The sequence below is a fragment of the Homalodisca vitripennis genome, chromosome 4 (assembly GCF_021130785.1).
Source record: "Homalodisca vitripennis isolate AUS2020 chromosome 4, UT_GWSS_2.1, whole genome shotgun sequence".
Taxonomy (NCBI): domain Eukaryota; kingdom Metazoa; phylum Arthropoda; class Insecta; order Hemiptera; family Cicadellidae; genus Homalodisca; species Homalodisca vitripennis.
This window is the reverse complement of record NC_060210.1, coordinates 156,127,738-156,147,044: the sequence shown is the minus strand read 5'-3', so window position 1 is coordinate 156,147,044 and position 19,307 is coordinate 156,127,738. Positions and strand designations below refer to the sequence as shown.

Below are 19,307 nucleotides of genomic sequence, written 5' to 3'. Positions count from 1 at the left end.
TTTTGTCAGGTCTTAAAACTAGCATGGCAATACCCTATCTGTTCTGACCTAATCTTGTTTATCAATGTCTAATAATATATATATATATATATATATATATATATATATATATATATATAATTGAAATTATAAATTCATCACTACAAACAACACCTCTCTTCACAACTTGAACATTCTCTCAATATTTAGAGAATATTGATAACAATACATTTGTTTGGTCATATATAGGGACAATTGGAACTACTGCCATCAAAATTTATCAGTGTCTTTCTTCAGTGAAGACTAACAACCATACAAAAATGGAATATCTAGTGGATAAGATGACAAAACATAACATATTACCTTAACCCTACGACTGGCAGTTGTAATTTACAACTCATTATTTCTGCAGTGAATATGAACTGTTGTATATTACAACTTGGGTATTGTGGTATAAATGATTTTTAACTCTTAAATGCTACTATTACAGTCATGATTCAATAATAAATGTCTTGTAGAACATAAAATAAACATAAATCAAGTTTTTTTTTTTTTAAATAGTAAAGACAAAAAATGCAAAACAGTTGTACACTTATATAAGGGAATCCCTGATCCCGTCATCCTTCACTCAAGCCAACCACCATTAATTTAAGGTGGGCCCTCCTCCTGATTTTACTACAGTCCAGTGACTAATAAGTGTACATCAGACCGAAAAAATCCCTAATGTCAAGTGTAATATGGTCTGCATTCCTTCTAACCGCTCTGGATACTCAATTATATTCTTGAATTTTTTATGTACGACTTGTTCTGTTGTCAAGTTTGAGTTTGGTAACTTCTTTGCCACTCATTGATTATTTTTTGTTTTGTACATGATCAACTTTTTGTCTTAATTTTTTAACACTTTAAAAAGAGGTTAGAATCCAGTCTGGACAACATAATATTCTATTTTTTTAACTTATTATGTGGATGTTAGAAAAATAGAACATTTTGATAGCAAATGTTCAAAATCCTATATCCTAGTGCATGTTATTTATATTGTTTCCATTTAAGATGTGTAAAAAAGTTTTAACTATGTAATTACTTTTTACTCAAAATGAAATGATATATATTTTTTAAATTTTAATTACTACTTATAAATCTGGTACAGATAAAAAACAGTGAATTGACCTTTTGTAATGCTGTGTATTAAATAAAAAAACTAATATCTTTATCTTGTAAAAATATTACTAAATAACACTGACCAAAATTATATTTCATATAATATATTTATTTTATATAATAATAAATAAATATTAGGTGATATAAAAGGCACCAAGTGGCTTCTCTCTAACACAAGGGAAATTTGATCACCAGGTCAGGTCCATAATGAACCCCTAACGGCTTTTGCTGTTAATTTATCACAGACTTATGACTAAAGAAGAGCCTCTGACAGATTAACTCGCTGAACAGTTAATCTGTGAAAGGTGGCTATTTGACTAGCAGAAAAACGGTTAAATAATCAACAGAATGTAGTTCATTGCTTTGCCTCTATATGGTGTGAGCATACTGAGGCTTGCACTGAGATGTTTATCTGTAGTTTGCTTGAAGAATAACACGCACTACTTGCGTCACCAGTACAGTGAGTGGAATATAGGTTTATGCACGTCTCTGCTCCAAGGTTTTCCTAACAAAAAAACTTCAAAGATCAACATTCACAAACAAGTGTGAGTAAATAATGTATAAAACACTGTTGTACTTTGATTTTCATTCATTTTAAATCTTAAATATTCAATAAAAAAACAGTCAAAAATATGTCTTTTTCAAATTTGTATTTAAACAATTATTTTGTAATTTGTTGTAACTAAAATTTATTAACAAATTAAAATATGTGATAAAAAATATTAAATGTTTTGTTCATTTTTGTCATTTTTTAGGCCGTTAAGGGAGTTATATATTAACAAATATCATTTTTTTGAACCCCACAGGCTTGGCTCTCCTGATAAACAATGTATCAAATTGATGACGTTTCTATGTAACAAGGTAATAAGGTAACAAGTGAAAGTGTATCATAATAAATGAACTAATTATAATAATGTAGGCTAATCTACTGATTTACTGTTTTTAAAGCACACTACTTGTAATTAATTTTAATTTCTGTTAATATAAGAATTAAACTATACATACAGGGTTTGGTACAGTTTAATCCTGATTAGTAAAACCTAACTGCAAAGAAATATGTGTTGATTATATTGCTGTATAACACACTGCTAATGATTCCAAAACTAAACTTCAGGGAATATTAAGGCGGTTTGTTTTTCTATGGCAAGGTTTGTCCCACTCGGATAGTCAAACAATAGCATATTACCGTGGTCGCTTATCTTTCTTTCAAGGCTGAATTTTATTTGTTGCCTTGGTGACCACCAGGCAGCATGGTCGTAGGTTGTGGTTACCACACGCGGTATGAATTATTATTAGGGCAAGAAGAGAGGTGTTGGTAGAGTGTAGGGCTGGCCAATTGATGATTTATTTCTAGGGCTGATTTATGATTTAACAGTAATATAATATTTTCTGGAAAGGTCAGAGGTAGACAGGTCGTGTCGATTAGAATTGGACTAATTAATTCAATCGAACAATGTTAATAGTAATCTATTGTACTTAATTGTGTAAGTAACTGTATCAGCGTCCAACTGATTAATACGATTAAATTCGTTATTTGTACAATTTAACTAATCATTAAAGCTGACTGTGTTAGGAGGGACGAAGCCACTCAGATAGTTAGACAATCGTGACCTTAATAGCTGTGGTTCCCAGACTTATTTTACAGAACTCTGGGGTTGACCTACTTTATATTCAACCTCAATATTATGGTATGGTAGATTATGGTTTTTATAAGATTATTATAATTATAACACTTGTACCATTATATCATACTTCAAGAAAGGAATTAATTTTATAAATTATTAAGTAATATTCATCATAGAAACCTTTTTAGTTCTCTTGCGCTTGGGTTGATCACTATCAGAATCAGAACCCAAATTTTCAGCCTTTTTCTCTCTTTTCTTACGACCACCTCCTCCTCGTTTCTTCTTCTCTCCTGGCTCTCTGGAATAAAGAAGATAATGGTTTAATTTCCAACAACAAATCAAATAACAAAACCTAAATTTAAAAAAAAATTGTGAAATAATAACTTTTAATGTACAAAATCTATTATATGTTAACATTAAATAATAAATCATCCCTGTTTATCCTGATTTAATAGGACCAGAAGTGACCCGGATAAACAAAATCCAGACTACAGGGAACATAATAAAAACAAGAAAGTATAAATAAGGAATTTGTTTTTGCAAAAAGAAAAAGAAATTAATTATTTTTGTTTTACATAGATTATTTGTAGAGAAAACACATAAAAATCAATGTTGTTTACTCTCTCGTAAAGTCAGTCAATCTAATTAGTTTAACTTTGGTTATCAACAATTACTACTGTTGGCTACTGCAATTATATTATTTACAGTTATCTGAAGCCAATCATCTACATTTTCCACATTTACTATTATCATCTTCTAAAAAGCCTACAATAATATTGTTAATTTGTATCATATTTCACACATTATTCTTAATACTGAGCATGTATTTCAAATGGAAAAACAAATAATGCTGGAAATAGTACAAAAATTAATTATTCTTCAAAAGATTGGATTCGCTTAACTCTAAAACCGATCCAAATAACAAAGAGATCTAGATAGATATGGTCATACTGTAGTTACTGTAGTGTATTTTTACAAGTATTTCAAAGTTCATTAAGGTATTTTAAAGGTTTTAAATAAATTTACAGATTAAAAGTATACATTTTTTGAAATTTTATTTTGTTTAGTTAAAAGTCAAATTAGAAGAATATCTTAGTTTATTTGATTTTATATGATTATTATTATCAAACCAGATTATGATTTTAGTTAAGTATGTTGAACGTTGAGTAATATAAGCATACTTATAATGATTTGTAGAAACTTGTTGGTTGGTTACCAATAAAGAGCGTTAACTTAAATATTTACTGCTAGAAAAATAACCCTCCCTAGTATTAGAGAGTCGACTATTACATGAATTTGATTTTAAACCTGTATGACTAATAATTTGGTACATTCTAATCTAGAAGGGAATGGTAGGAGCACTAGCTTTTCATACAGGACCTCTGATGTCCTCAACTTCGAAGCTGGAGGCAGTCAGGGATAAGGGAAGTCTCTGGCATCTTACTTCGGCTGGCTGATCAGAGTAGAGCTCGGAGAAAGGAGAAGTGGGCGGCTAGTCGAGAATGCTGAAGCGACATAGCTTGCTGCTATTGCCAGCTGCTGGCATGACTTATAAGGACCCGCTAAAGGAGATATTGAGGAATGTAAAACCTGATGACTTGGTCAAGAACTGGATGTGTCTTGTTGGAACTTTGCGGAGAAACCACAAACTATTACTTCTTTAGTGTTGCGAAGGATTTGAGCCAACTGACAAAAAATATCGGCAGATCTGTAGTGAATAAGCGACGGCTGCTCAAGTTGGTCATACACTATGCTACTGTATGGCTTGCGAGTTGTGGGCAGATCCTGTATGTCAAGAGTGCTACAGGCAAGAGATGACGGTAGTACAGAAAAAAGTAACACTCCAGATAGTGATTGCTAACCAAACTGTTGCCATAGCCATAGGTTCAACTCTCACTAGCCACTACTTTGGAAAATGGTCTCTGACAAGACTGTCTTCAGAGGGTGCTGAAAACCAAGAAAGGTAATACAGCCCCGGTGTTGCTCGGCTGGTAGCCTGATACTGTATGAGCCCTCTGTTGGTTTAAGTAGGTACCTACTTGAAGTAATGTGTAAAGTGGAATACACTGACGGTGCATTAGCATTTTCCTCATAGTCACAAACAAATCTAGAAACTTAAGGTGATTAGTTTAATAATGAGTAACAATACACAACAAATTACTGATGTGTGTATGCACTTAAACCATTATCATTGTATCATCTCGAGATGGCCAATGTGATATCAAAACACCCATCATGAGACGATACAATGATGATAACACATGTTATTAAATATATTTTTAAACATCATTGTGGGCTAAAATAATAAATTTATGTATTAAAATTAAACAAAATAACATGTACGTTATATATAAATATATATATATTAACCCAAAAAAAAACAACGTGAATCAAGGTATAATACTATATTATGGTAAAACGATCAATCCCTGTTTTATTTTGTAAAACTTTGTATTTGATTATTGGAAGTCACTGATGCATGTTGTTTCTGCGGTATAATCTTGTACCGTTAGTTAGTTCCATTTTATATAATGCAACATTTCACAACCTAGTTAGCCAGTACAACTTAATATTATTTTTTATCCAATGTTCCGGAACTAAATTATCGACGGACTAACTACCTAATTGGCACGCATATGAATATTTTATTGTAACCCTTTGTAGCAGCCCAACTACGTGACCGATTTCACCTTGCGTGCTATGTCCGCGAGCTCACGTATTATTTGAGTAGATGGCTACCACTTTCATAACTTCTACTCCTCTTCTAGTAATTACCGACTAGAAATAACCCTTTTTAGACTACAGCTTCAATGTCTTGTGCCAAGACGCTGACACCCGGGTTGTGAGTCTACATATTGCGAAGGGAAGTAAAATCTTAAAGTTTTATAAAGTATAATATCGTAGGCATAATTCCATAGAACATTGGATATTTTAGGTCCACCTTATACATTTTTAGTTCTTGTACTCTAATTGGCAGCAACGTGGCAAGGCATACAATTTAATTTACCAACTAAAAGTGGTGCTTGTAAGTTTCATTAATTAAATTGAACTTATAAGTAAACTTTGCAATTCGAGTATTTATTACTACGACCTCAGAAGTCACCACCCCCATGTGTTATCGTCATTCGGTTCAATCTATGGTTTGAGTAAACAAACACAGCACTGGGTGACATTCTTTCTGTTTTGTTGTTATTACGGTGATGTAGTTTGAATTTTGCAATTATGCCTTCTAATGAGTTTGATCCTATTATCTTGAAAATGAGATTATATTCTAACCTGTTTTACTAGCTAAAAAACAGTATCTCAGTCAACTAAATCACAATAAAATTGAATTTTTGTGAGTTTTGCCACACCCTTGTGCTTTTTGTACATGTGCTTGGATTTTTCTAAGAAGAACAGAAAAGTCGCATTTCACAAAAATCTAGTAAAATTGAAAAAATAAATTGATTAAATAATATGTTTTATGTAAAGAATTAATTTTTGTATCAAACTAAACCAAATATCATGAATTGTAACCACGTTTTGTACTAAAATTAACTTCTTACTTTCAAAATTTACAAAAATACTAAAAGTTTTATAAATTATCCTAGAAATAAAAACATCTATATACTTCACATGCTTATAAATTAAATTATGTTAGCCTTTTTTATTACTTAAAATACAATACCTCAGTTAACCAAATGGTATTTAAATTAAATCTTTTGTGAGTTTTTTCTAAACCACTGCATTTTTTGCATATTTAATTGGATTTGTACAAGGAGGTTAAGTGTAGGAATATTGAGAGGCTAATGTGTTAAGAAACAATAAAACTCAACTGTGCATCTTTATACTAAACAGCATTTGTAAGAGAACTTAAGTTTTATAGATTGCATGGTTTTCAATCAGTTACTTATTATTAGTTCGTATTAAAACAATTATAATTTTTATATATTTCTATTTAGTACAGAACAGAAGCTAATATAAGATTTCATAAGCTTAAAAGTTTTTGGTGTATAAATATAAAATACAATTAACAGTGAATGTTAAAAAAAGAGTCAAATATAGTATTAAACTTACCCTTTCTTCCGTTTTTGAAGTTTCTCTTTCTTCTGTGAAGGGCTCCCAGGAGGTCCCTCACTTCCAGAATCTGACACATAATCCCGTTCTTTACGCCTTCCCTTTCCTGGTTTCTTCTCACTGGGCATGTCTCCAAATACTAAAGCATTCTTTGTCTTTTCTTTGTATTCTTTTCGTTTTTGTAACATTTCTTCTATTTGAGTTTTCTTCTTTTCTTCTTGAGCACGCTTAAAAAAAATTATACAGTTTAGTTTCAACAACTGAAATAATTAAATAATACTGTAAGGAAATAACTGCATTAATATGTAAATAAAGATCAATTAAAATTCTCCATCATTTCCAGGCTAATTATCAATGATTACAGACAGAGAATGAAAATTTCTTAGAGAATACTTTTGGTGTACTCAATTTAAGATGTTCAGTTGTAATCAATCCTTTGTTGAGATACATACATTATTGGAAAGCAGAGAAAGATAATACCTCTAATAAGATTAATTCTGTGTTAAGAGGCCTAAATTAATAGTGTATGAATTGTTGCCACCATGGTTACATACAAAACATTCTGTATCAAATAGTGGAAAATGCAATTTAATACAAATAAATATACAACACTAATTATACTGAATTGATTAAAAAACTAAACATATGAAAAAAATGGATTATAATCCTTAAATCCCACAGTACGACAATTAGCTGCACTGGTTACATGAAACATACTCGTTTCTTCACATAATTTTTCAATATTTTTGGTTAGTCACCTGTTTAAGTCTATTACTAATGAACCAGATTAGGATATTTTGTTGATGCGTCAAACTATTAGCAGAGATTTAATGAACAATTACCTGTTCTTCTAATTGTTTGAGTCTGAACGACTCCCTCTCCTCTTCTTGTTTGCGTCTCAGTTGTTTTTCTTCTTCATCAAGCCGTCTGGCACGTGCCACATGGTATTGGGCTTGGGAGAACAACAAGTCCTGACATTGTCGGGCCTCAAGCCCTGCCACATTTACGTCGTACCTCATTCGCTCACCATTCACTGACAGGTATTGGAAGTACCTAGAATCAATTATCAAATTGCCATTAACTGATGTAGTTATTAGACTAAAGCACTATATCACCCTATATTTTCTACTTAATTAGAATTGCTCTAACTTTGATAATTATATTCTCATTTTCAATCTTACAGATAGAAAATTGTTACACAGATACATATCTTTTTAACTTTTTAAATTTGGCAGCTAAATAGCACCTCATACTTTAATGTAAACCTTGATAAAATCCTCTGACAACATGATATGATGTGTATAATTAAAAGAGTAATGAGAAATTGAGTAAATATGTCTCAAAAAGTAAAATATTAAAGAACAAAAATTACATATTAAACTTTTATTAATACATGCAAGTAGCAATAAAATACTGTTTATAAAATAAAAAACTACACATACTTGTGAGAGAGACCCAACTCATGGACCGCCTGTAACACTGTCTGCAAAGTTGACTTTTCATCCTTAAGTATCTGCATAGCTAGCCGCTGCAGGACTAGGGCAATATTGTACAGGAGTACTGTGTCTTGTGGTGCAACCCTCCTGGCCTGAAAATAACATATATATTTATACTTGTGAGAGACCATTTCATGGACTGTCTGCAACGCAGTCACTTAAGTTAAAAACTGCATTAAAAATAAGAATTTGTCTCAAATCCATAAATAATTCACTATAGAAATCCAGTACAAATACTGTTGATGACATATAGACAGGAGCACTCAGTGTCAACAGCACATGTGAGTCTAGTCTATCATGAAAGGAGCATTCAGTGGCACGTGGTGTAGTTGATACTACTCATGTGGACAGGCATTCAGTGTCAGTGTAGGTGTAGTTGATACTACTCATGTGGACAGGAGCATTCAGTGTCAGTGTACAGGCACGTGGTGTAGTTGATACTACTCATGTGGACAGGAGCATTCAGTGTCACGCAGTGCAGTTGAGTGTAGTTGATACTACTCATGTGGACAGGAGCATTCAGTGTCAGTGTACAGGCACGTGGTGTAGTTGATACTACTCATGTGGACAGGAGCACTCAGTGTCAGTGTATAGGCACGTGGTGTAGTTGATACTAGTCATATGGAAAGGAGCACTCAGTGTCAGTGTATAGGCACGCAGTGTAGTTGATACTACTCATGTGGACAGGAGCATTCAGTGTCAGTGTACAGGCACGTGGTGTAGTTGATACTACTCATGTGGACAGGAGCATTCAGTGTCAGTGTACAGGCACGTGGTGTAGTTGATACTACTCATATGGAAAGGAGCACTCAGTGTCAGTGTATAGGCACGCAGTGTAGTTGATACTACTCATGTGGAAAGGAGCACTCATTGTCAGTGTATAGGCACGCAGTGTAGTTGATACTACTCATGTGGACAGGAGCATTCAGTGTCAGTGTACAGGCACGTCGTGTAGTTGATACTGTCATATGGAAAGGAGCACTCAGTGTCAGTGTATAGGCACGTGGTGTAGTTAATACTACTCATGTGGACAGGAGCATTCAGCGTCAGTGTACAGGCACGTTGTGTAGTTGATACTAGTCATATGGAAAGGAGCACTCAGTGTCAGTGTATAGGCACGTGGTGTAGTTGATACTACTCATGTGAACAGGAGCATTCACTGTCAGTGTGTAGGCACGCAGTGTAGTTGATACTAGTCATATGGAAAGGAGCACTCAGTGTCAGTGTATAGGCACGCAGTGTAGTTGATACTACTCATGTGGACAGGAGCATTCAGTGTCAGTGTGTAGTCACGTCGTGTAGTTGATACTAGTCATATCAAGAATCAAGAACTTTATTTTCCATTAAGTAAACAAGTCACAATAGGCATCGTCAAGAAGTTATAAACAAAATTAAGGTGTCAAGTCCAACATATCACAGTTCATATACTCTTCTGCAGTATAAAATGCTTTCTTCTTAAGCCACTTAGCAATAGTACAACTAAATTTATTACAAGGAAGTGACCTGATAATATGGAAAGGAGCACTCAGTGTCAGTGTATAGGCACGCAGTGTAGTTGATACTACTCCTGTGGACAGGAGCACTCAGTGTCAGTGTGTAGGCACGTCGTGTAGTTGATATTAGTCATATGGAAAGGAGCACTCAGTGTCAGTGTATAGGCACGTCGTGTAGTTGATACTAGTCATATGGAAAGGAGCACTCAGTGTCAGTGTATAGGCAAGCAGTGTAGTTGATACTACTCCTGTGGACAGGAGCACTCAGTGTTAGTGTATAGGCACGTGGTGAAATATGAAAATGAAATAAAAAAATTATTCAGCAAACTGAATAAATTTATGAGAGATTTTGGTTCTTTTAACACTAATAGTTGTATAAAATAGAAAACTTAAAGATGACTTACCTTCAACAGAGTGATTTTTGCTTCTTTGAGTTTTCCAGCTTTGAAATAAGCACGGGCTAAATATTGCAGTACTTCAACGTGATGATATTTGTAGAATTTCCGTAGACAATTTTCATACTGAAAAGTTTTAATATTTCAAGTTTAAACAATAATATATTAATATTTAATTATAATTAAGTAATGTTTATTCATTCTACGGGTCTATGGAAAATAGTGCCAACTATCATTTTTCAAGTTTTGAGATACTCTGTATAAGTTATAGCTAAATCCATAAATCATGATGGCAAATAAATTAAGTTTAGTTTAAAAGTATTTAGGTAAGTTATATTTGTGTAATGTTTCACTAAGATAACCTTTTAAAAAGCTATAAAATCCTTTTAATATTCACAATTATATTACAAAACACAACAAAATTATGGTTGGCACTTTATTTCTCACACTTTAATTTTTCAAAAATCTACAACCAACATCATTCAACATGTTTGAGTCTCAAATCCCACTATCTTTATTGCATTAGCATTCAATTTTATGTTAACATAACTTGTAAACAAGTATTGGCTCTAATTAACTAACCTTATAGCTCAGTGTAAAAATAATGCTAAGTAACATTCAACACAAACTGTGTAAACCCGACTAAATACTCTGCTGTTAAAAATCTGGACCAACATTCAAGTTATCACTGGGTACAAATGAACTATAAGAATTGCTGATATAACAAGGTTTAACTTTTTCGACATGTCTGTTGTTTCATTCCGTATTGAGATAGAGAAAACGTAACAAATAAAAAAAAATTTTCTCTTTCATAAAAAAAACTTGGTCAGTCTCTATGATTACAAAACTTTGACATAATGCTTTCGAAATACTTCCACAGGGATACTCGATCATGCATATGTTTCAATACTATCACTTCCACTTTCCGGATCTTCATTATCAGAATATTTTCAAACATCTCTGTTGCCATTAAAGAACAAGCTTTGATGCAATTTATGCATTGCGGTCATCACAATGATGCAATGTTATTGTAGGTCTGAAGCTAATTATTTACGTCTTCCAAATTTACAAGTACCAATCTTTCGTAGTCCTATTACAACGATTTGTTAGTACTGTAAGCATTATCATAAACACTGAACATGTATAAACGGAAAATCAAATTACGCCGGAAATTCAACAAAATTTATTTATTCTTATTAAAATTTGACTTTATTCACTTCATAAAAACTAATCTGGATCGGACAAATGAAATCTGGATAAAAGAGGTTGTACTGTATGTAATCGATCTTAAAACTTTATACACTGATTCGAATAAATGAAATAAACAAATCAAAATGTATGGAAATCCATATATAGCTAAAACAAATATAGTACTTTTGCCCCGAACAATGCAATTTAAGTCAATTACTAGCAGAATTTTATGGAGATTCTCGATGGCAGGAGCTGGTATTATTGGCACATAGCTATAAAGGATTCCTAAGATTGAGAGGCATAATAGGATCACTTCATAAAAACAAATTTAAAACAATTCCATTGGAGAGCTGATGACCATGTGATCTCAGACGTCGGACTTTGGATCTGCGTTAGAGATGGTGCTGTTTAAAATCCAATTTGTGACTACAGCACATTTTATTAGTACAATTGACCTTGTACTTTATTGACTCTCCTGTTTATTCTGTTTGATAAGATCCTCGCAAAGGCCAGAGGCCCATGAAGACGGATAGAGTAAAGCTTAAAAGGGGATCAACATTTCCTTAAAAAAATCAAGTACATGTTCTACTGTGTATGTGTCTTCTGAAGTAGCAGTAACATCTAACAAATGTAAAACAATAGAAATAATTCAATATTTTTTATTCTTCATAATCAAGTAAGGATTGATTCTTCTAAGCAAACACTGCATACATTAAACCTATAAGTACTAAAATAGAATTAGAAGTGGTAGTGATGTACCCACCATTTGAATGGCACTGACATGCTGTTTTTGTTCAACATAGATGTGTGCAATATTTAGCCAAACATCACAGAAGTCAGCTGTTGCTTCTCGGACCTGAGCAAATATGTCACGGGCTTCATTGACACACCCTTTATGTGCTAGTACTGCTCCTGCATTAGGAAGATAAAATTAATTACAAACACTATTTACTTTAAGAATATTCCATTCCACTACTATAAGTAATCATAATATTTCATGTCTTTAAAAATTTTATTTGCTTCTAACCTCAGTAAGAACGTGTTTAAATAGTTATTTAGACTTTAAATAAAAGATTAAATCTATAAAGACCACCACAATACATTGAAGACTAATTTTCATAACAACGGTGAATGTTACATCTCTTTAGTGAAATCTAAGTATTCTCTCTTACATCTCTTCTTTAATATAAGTACATATCAAGCTGGACATTATAATACATATCTTAAGAAAAAGATAGTACGGAAAATTATAATTAGATAGTCTTGATAGTTTTATTTAGCTTTGTTGATCATACAAACTGTTGAGTTCTGGATATTACATCAATTTGTACTTGGGTTTACTAAATTGAACTAAAAAAGTGAAATTGCATTAAAAAATAAAATAAAATTATAATAATTTTATTTTTCAAATGAGATTTACAAAATATTAAATCTTACAACTAAAATCCCCCTCTACACACTTTTTTAGAAATTTCACTTACAACATATATTTTGTTTACTTTTGTAGTTTGTTTTAAGCACAACCCAAGACTAAAATGATATTGATTGTTTCATATCAACAATCAATGAATAAGAATTTCAAATAGTAATACAAACTGTTGTTTAAGAGTAGGATATAAAGTCACAACATACTAGGAATTTAAATTTAAACCGTATTAAAAATTTGGAGTGACTCTTTTGATAACTCATAAGGTAAAATAAAAAACATAGAATAAAAAAACTAAAGAAATTTGAATCCATCCAAATCTCCTCCAATACAAAACTTTGGGAATCTGTGGCTTGATATGTACTATTACTTATACATATTTATATTTTACTTAATGCAACATGCTGCATAATAAATATTACCAATGCCATTAGTTGCCCAGATGTTACGAGGATCGCTACGTAAAACTTTGTTGTACATAGCCAAAGCTCTGTCTTGACAAACCTTTTCACGAGCCTTATCTTTACAAGGTTGGTGTAATGTTTGTAACCACACATTCCCCAGAGCTATCTGAGAGTACGCATCGGTTGATGTTGCTGGATTCTGAAAAATTAAAATACAGCTAACTCATAACAATACAACGTAATTGATGGGGGTTGTTGATCCACTACATGACTAGTTGATTTCATATGAATTTAAACTGTTTTCACAGACAGATCAACCATCACAGACAACTAATCTTCAATTTGTTACACAACTTACGCTTTATCAGCCCAGATAATGAAGTGATAGTACCACACTAGGGTGTAAATACTGTACATCGAGTCTGCATGGTACAATAGACTGTTATAGATTAAACAATTGATAAACTATATCAAGTGCCACCAAAAACTTCTTTGAGTATAACCAATTTTAGAGTAGTACATGGCTGCCACATCAAGCAGCTAGTGACTAATGTCAAAAGATGTTAAAAACACTATTTGGACACAATAACTATCAGAATTTAAGGCCTTAGTGTTCAACTCAGCTAAGCTCAAGTGGTGTTGTGAATGCACAATGAGAACAGTGTGTTTCAACTATTATATTTTAATCTCACTCGTTAATAATGAACCAGATAACTATAAATTCAAGAATCATTTACGACTTACGACAGTTACGTTTACGACTACCATCTAAGTTTTCCTATTTACACAGCATTAAAGCATTACTACCTCAATTCAAATCTTGATATGTTTGAATTGTGTTGGCTATCTTTCCATGTGGTGTGAACTGGAAAAACTACATGGTAGTTATGACAACGGTCATGTAAGTCTGAGATCATGGATGCCACACTAAAGTTTAGTGAAGGTTGATTGACAATTTCCTTATTTACAGTTCATTGTTATTAACCTTTTATATCGTATCACAAAATTACACTATTTCTTTAAAACTACTAAGTAATGTATGAAATTGTTGTAGCATTAAATAGCTGCATTGAAAAAGTTTAATAATTTCTGCTTATAACAGATTTTGGCCCATTTAGCAATTTATCAGATTAAAATCTAAAGAGTTATTGAGCTTTCTACTTTGTTTAAAATAAACACACCCAAATAACTATTTTTATTATAATTTTTGACAAACTATGATCCTTATTAATCATTAGGACTATTCTTAAAAAGGAGTTTATAACATGATTTGATATATAGTAAATAAAGAAATACTTAGTAATTATCCAGGACACTCTCTATGTATTGAATCTTCATAATAGTTACAGAGTATACGTCTTCATCATGATAAATATAAGAATGTTGTTTAGCCACTCACTCTGGCCTCATATTCTGGTTGGTATTGACTATTATGTTTCAAATCTAGGAAACAACTTGGCAATACTGCAATATGCTAATTGGCTGGTGGAAGAACACGTAGCCCACTGGCTCCTGCTTCAATGAACTCCTTTCTAGTAGCGTTTTCTGTAGCTAGTTTAACCCATACCAGACCAAGTAATGAAATGAGAGTACAATACTAGAGGGTACATATTGAGTCCACATAGCACCACGAAGCTGTTACAGGTTAATATTATTTATATGCTACTAGAGTTTAACCCATTGCACGGTTATGGATTATCCTTGTAAAACAAATTAACACTATTACTTAATATTATTTCTATCATCATTCTTAATATTATTATTTACACATTTTTATTTGAAAATAAAGTACATGAACGACCGTCATTTACCAACAAAACGTAGGTAGCAGAAGAAAATATAAGCATCTTAACTCATTCTAGATATCTTTTCTTATAATTGTGAAAGAAACACATTACCATACAAAATGTGCATTAAAATTTCGAGAGACTACGAATTCTTTTTAACTAAGTGACCTGAAATTTCTCTAACCCTTTAGTAAAATAATATTTGAGTCTTAGATCTTATTTTTTGTTACACGAGTCTACGGACTAACACATCTTACAGACTGCAAATTCTGTTTTAGGAAGTGTAACTTATTTTAAAATAAGACTTACCTTTAAAATACGTTCAAATTTCTTTTGGCCAGGTCCTCCTTCCATTTTAGCAAGATGCAAATTACCCAAAAGAGACCATGCATCTGGATGTTCATTATCTATTCTTAGTGCTTCCTTGAACCAATCAGATGCTTCATAAATCTGACTTTTATCTCTTGCCATACAACCTAACCTCAAGTAACCTGAAATAGTATAACTTGGTACAATATTCAGGATTATGAACCTGGTCAGTTACAATTAGTGAGATCCAGTTCAGCCCAGTCCCTAGTGCTGTAACTCCAGCATCAGATACCAACAAAAAAAGATATCTCATTCACCACTACTACCTTAGTCTACTTGTCAACACTGTATAATAAACAGATTAAGGCAAACATAACATAAAACATGAAAAGGAGACAAAATATATTGTTTTAAACTACAGCTTGCATTCTACTTGTAGCATTTGAGGCTTGAATAAGTGTCTAGTTATAAAAAAAACTAACCTTTATATGTTAAAATTGTAGTTAAATTAGTTAGTTAAAAACATTTTTGTCATCCTTTTTTATTACTAAAATTGAAAAATACATACAGTACTCTGAAAATTCTACTTCAGCAACCTTTAGAGACTATATTTTAATATAAAAAGTAATTCAAGAAGTCTCTCCCACTCTTGAAAGGGAATACCAATCTTGTATGAGGATTTGCAGAGGTTCAGAGAAATAGCTATATTCTATGAACAAAGCCAAATCCCTTACTTCCTAATTTAATTTTGATAGATTATAATAGACTAATACAATAGATTACAATATAGGTTTCCATAATATATGATTTTGATCTGAAATAATTATAGGCATAAATTTGTATTGCTTAGTAAACACACTTATGTTAAAAACTATCTAACCACCCCTAGTGATTATAAAAACTACAAACCTAATATATTTGATCTCCCTATTTTTAATATACTTGTGTAATTTAAATATTTGTTGAAATTAGAATTCTCTATTGGTCGTTTGAGGTTCAAATGATTTAGGTTTATTGTGTTATTAAAAGCATGATTAAATTGACATTATAATTCAGTAATATGAATAATTTGATTAAGAACATTATAGTTTCACTTAATTTAAATTTGGTCACATGTTCATTGCTAAAATAATCTTTTACAAAAGTAATGTGTTCCATCAGCTATTTAAAACTTGACCTTTGTTATACATAAATCTGATGAATCATTTTGTTAATACTAAAAAGAATAATGAATAAATTGGACATTTTACCTCAAATACATGTTTTTAAAGTAAGTACCGTTTTTATATACAAACATCAACAAGTAAATTTTTCAAACAAAACTTTATTTACCTGAAAGAGCAATATTTCCTCTACTTCTCTACATAATTTCCATTATTATTAAGGCACTTGTCGTATCTTGGGACCAGCTTTTGTATGCCGTCGTCAAAGAAGCTTGCCGCCAGACTGGACAACCACTATTGCACAGACGTTTTTACTTCTTCGTCATTGGAATGACGCTTCCCCGCCAAATGCGTCTTCAAGTGCAGAAACAAATGGTAGTCTCTAGGCGCTAGATCGGGACTCTATGCAGGATGGTCCAATTGTTCCCAGCCAAATAAAGTGATAAGCTCTTGCGTTCGATTTGCTGAATGTGGACGAGCATGATCGTGGAGCAAAACGACTTTTTAAAGTTTCACAGTACGCGGCTGCATTAATCATTTCACCGCAAGGCAGAAAACTGACCAACAACACACCCTGTCTGTCCTAAAAGACAGTGCACATGATTTTCTGGGCAGAAATTGTTTGCTTGAATTTGACTTTCCTAGGGGATGTCAAATGTCGTCATTCCATTGACTGTTGTTTTGATTCTGGTGTAACGTAGGCTACCCACGTTTTATCGCCTGTAACGATATGGCTTAAAAAGATCATCGCCCTCGTTACTGTAACGCTCGAGAAAGCTCAATGCACTGCCCAATCGTTTGATTTGTGCTCATCATTCAACATTTTCGGTACTCACAATGAACACAGTTTCCGATAATTTAAACGTTCGGACACAATTTCGTAGAGAACACTTCTTGATACAGCAGGACATTTTTCAGCTAAGGACGAGATTGTGAACTGTCTGTTCTCTTTCACTTTACAGTCCACTTTTTGAATGAGATCATCAGTAATGACTGAAGGTCGGCCACTTCGTTCCTCATCATGAACGTTTGTGCGGCCATCTTTGAAGGCCCTAACCCATTTCTGCACCATTCCTTCACTCATAACGTTTTCACCATAAACTTCACTGATTTGACGATGAATGTCAATTGCTTTTAAGCCTTTAGCACAGAGAAAACGAATCACAGCACGCACTTCACAGTCGGCAGGATTCTCGATAGTCGGCAGCATTTTAAAATCACGTAAACAAATGAAGACTCGATCAAACGGCATCGTAATGGCATCTGTGGCTTCCCAACATGTAGCTACACTACGCGCATGCGTTAAACGACAACTGAAGCGCTGCGGTGGGGTAATTTAAAAACGGTACTTACTTTAAAAACATGCCTCATATTAGTTGAAGATTTTTGAAGCATTGGAGATAATTTAAAACTAGTAGTAGCATTAATAACAACGCTTTTGGAATGCAATTTGTATTTTTTTGCATGAGGTGTTTTGAAACAAAGATTTCATCATCATTTAAATGTAGTCACTCTCACAAAACCTTCTGTTTCAGGCCTTATCAAAAAATAAAAAAAATATTGGAAATGTGATGATATTACTGACAACAACTAGTTATATTAGACATATTTACATATACTTACAATCCACATAATTTGGATGTTCTTTCAGAATATCCTTGTACAATTTTTCAGCTCTATCAAACTGACATAGTGCTTCATTCAGCCGAGCGAGGTTGTATGTTGTCGTCACAGCAATAGAATTGTAATACTGTGGATCATGTTCAGCTTCTATCCTAGCTCGAGCAAGTGAGTCCTCCAAGCTTCTACGAGATTCCTCATAATTATTTAGCCTACAGAGAAAAGATACAAATTTAATTGAAACATCTTGCTCACTATGTTCTTAAATACGAATTATTTTTAAAATGTTTGACCATATACATGTACACATAATATATATATATATATATATATATATATATATATATATATATATATATATATATACACACACACACACAATCATTGAGCAATATTAACAAAAGGTTACTATATTTAGTAAAACAGTTAATTGTTTACAGCGCAATGAAAGTTAGATGATTTCATAATTTAATTTTTAATTATAATAAACTGGATTTTGAAAAAGTTAACTATATTTAAATATGCAACAATAATACTAACTGCTATACCTATATTTACCATGTCTCCAAATCACCAAAAATATCTCCAACATATTTATTGTAAAAAGATATTGCTGTATTTAAATCATTATGAATAAGAATATGATTGTGGTTACATATATATATACATATATATATATATATATATATATATATATATATATATATATATATATATATTTTAAGTAGTAGAGGAATTCAGTACTAAATTAAATAGCATAGTTATTTTTCAACATAGTCTTTTAAAACTATGGACTTAATTTCCATATTCAGGAATATTCCTACTTACAGTAGATATTCAAAAGAGTATAATTCAATCTGATGCCAGTTTGGAGCAATGAACTAGTTGACAACATACTCAGCAGCTTTATTACCTGTAATGTAGAGCTCCTACGTTGTTTAAAATTTCTGGAGGAATGTCGGCCTGTACTTTATCCCTCAAAATTTTTGTAGCAGTTCCATATGCTGCTAGTGCTGCATTTAAATCCGACTGCTCTAGGATTTGTGCTAGTTCTATCCAAGCTTCTACATCGTCTGGAAACTGCTCCGTTACCTAATGGCATAAATAATTATGATATGATACAGTCCGGTTCGAACAATAGTATAGTATGAGATGTGCTCAGAAAGTACCATTTTGTTAAATCATACAAACCTTCCTCAAAGAAA

General features: G+C 32.4%; 1 protein-coding gene across 2 annotated transcripts in view; it reads right to left on the bottom strand.

Annotated features, from left to right (window-relative positions):
- Nucleotides 1-19,307, bottom strand: part of LOC124360371 (RNA polymerase-associated protein CTR9 homolog) — a 61,288-nt gene that overhangs the window by 13,459 nt on the left and 28,522 nt on the right. For both annotated transcript variants that reach the window (XM_046813941.1, XM_046813940.1), the window contains 10 exons: nt 19,016-19,194; nt 18,106-18,314; nt 15,320-15,501; nt 13,242-13,422; nt 12,157-12,305; nt 10,212-10,328; nt 8,261-8,406; nt 7,661-7,871; nt 6,819-7,045; nt 2,943-3,060 (listed from right to left, as the gene is read on the bottom strand). In XM_046813941.1, the coding sequence (XP_046669897.1) occupies nt 2,943-3,060; nt 6,819-7,045; nt 7,661-7,871; nt 8,261-8,406; nt 10,212-10,328; nt 12,157-12,305; nt 13,242-13,422; nt 15,320-15,501; nt 18,106-18,314; nt 19,016-19,194 (1,719 nt within the window). The remainder of the gene's footprint in view (nt 1-2,942; nt 3,061-6,818; nt 7,046-7,660; nt 7,872-8,260; nt 8,407-10,211; nt 10,329-12,156; nt 12,306-13,241; nt 13,423-15,319; nt 15,502-18,105; nt 18,315-19,015; nt 19,195-19,307) is intronic.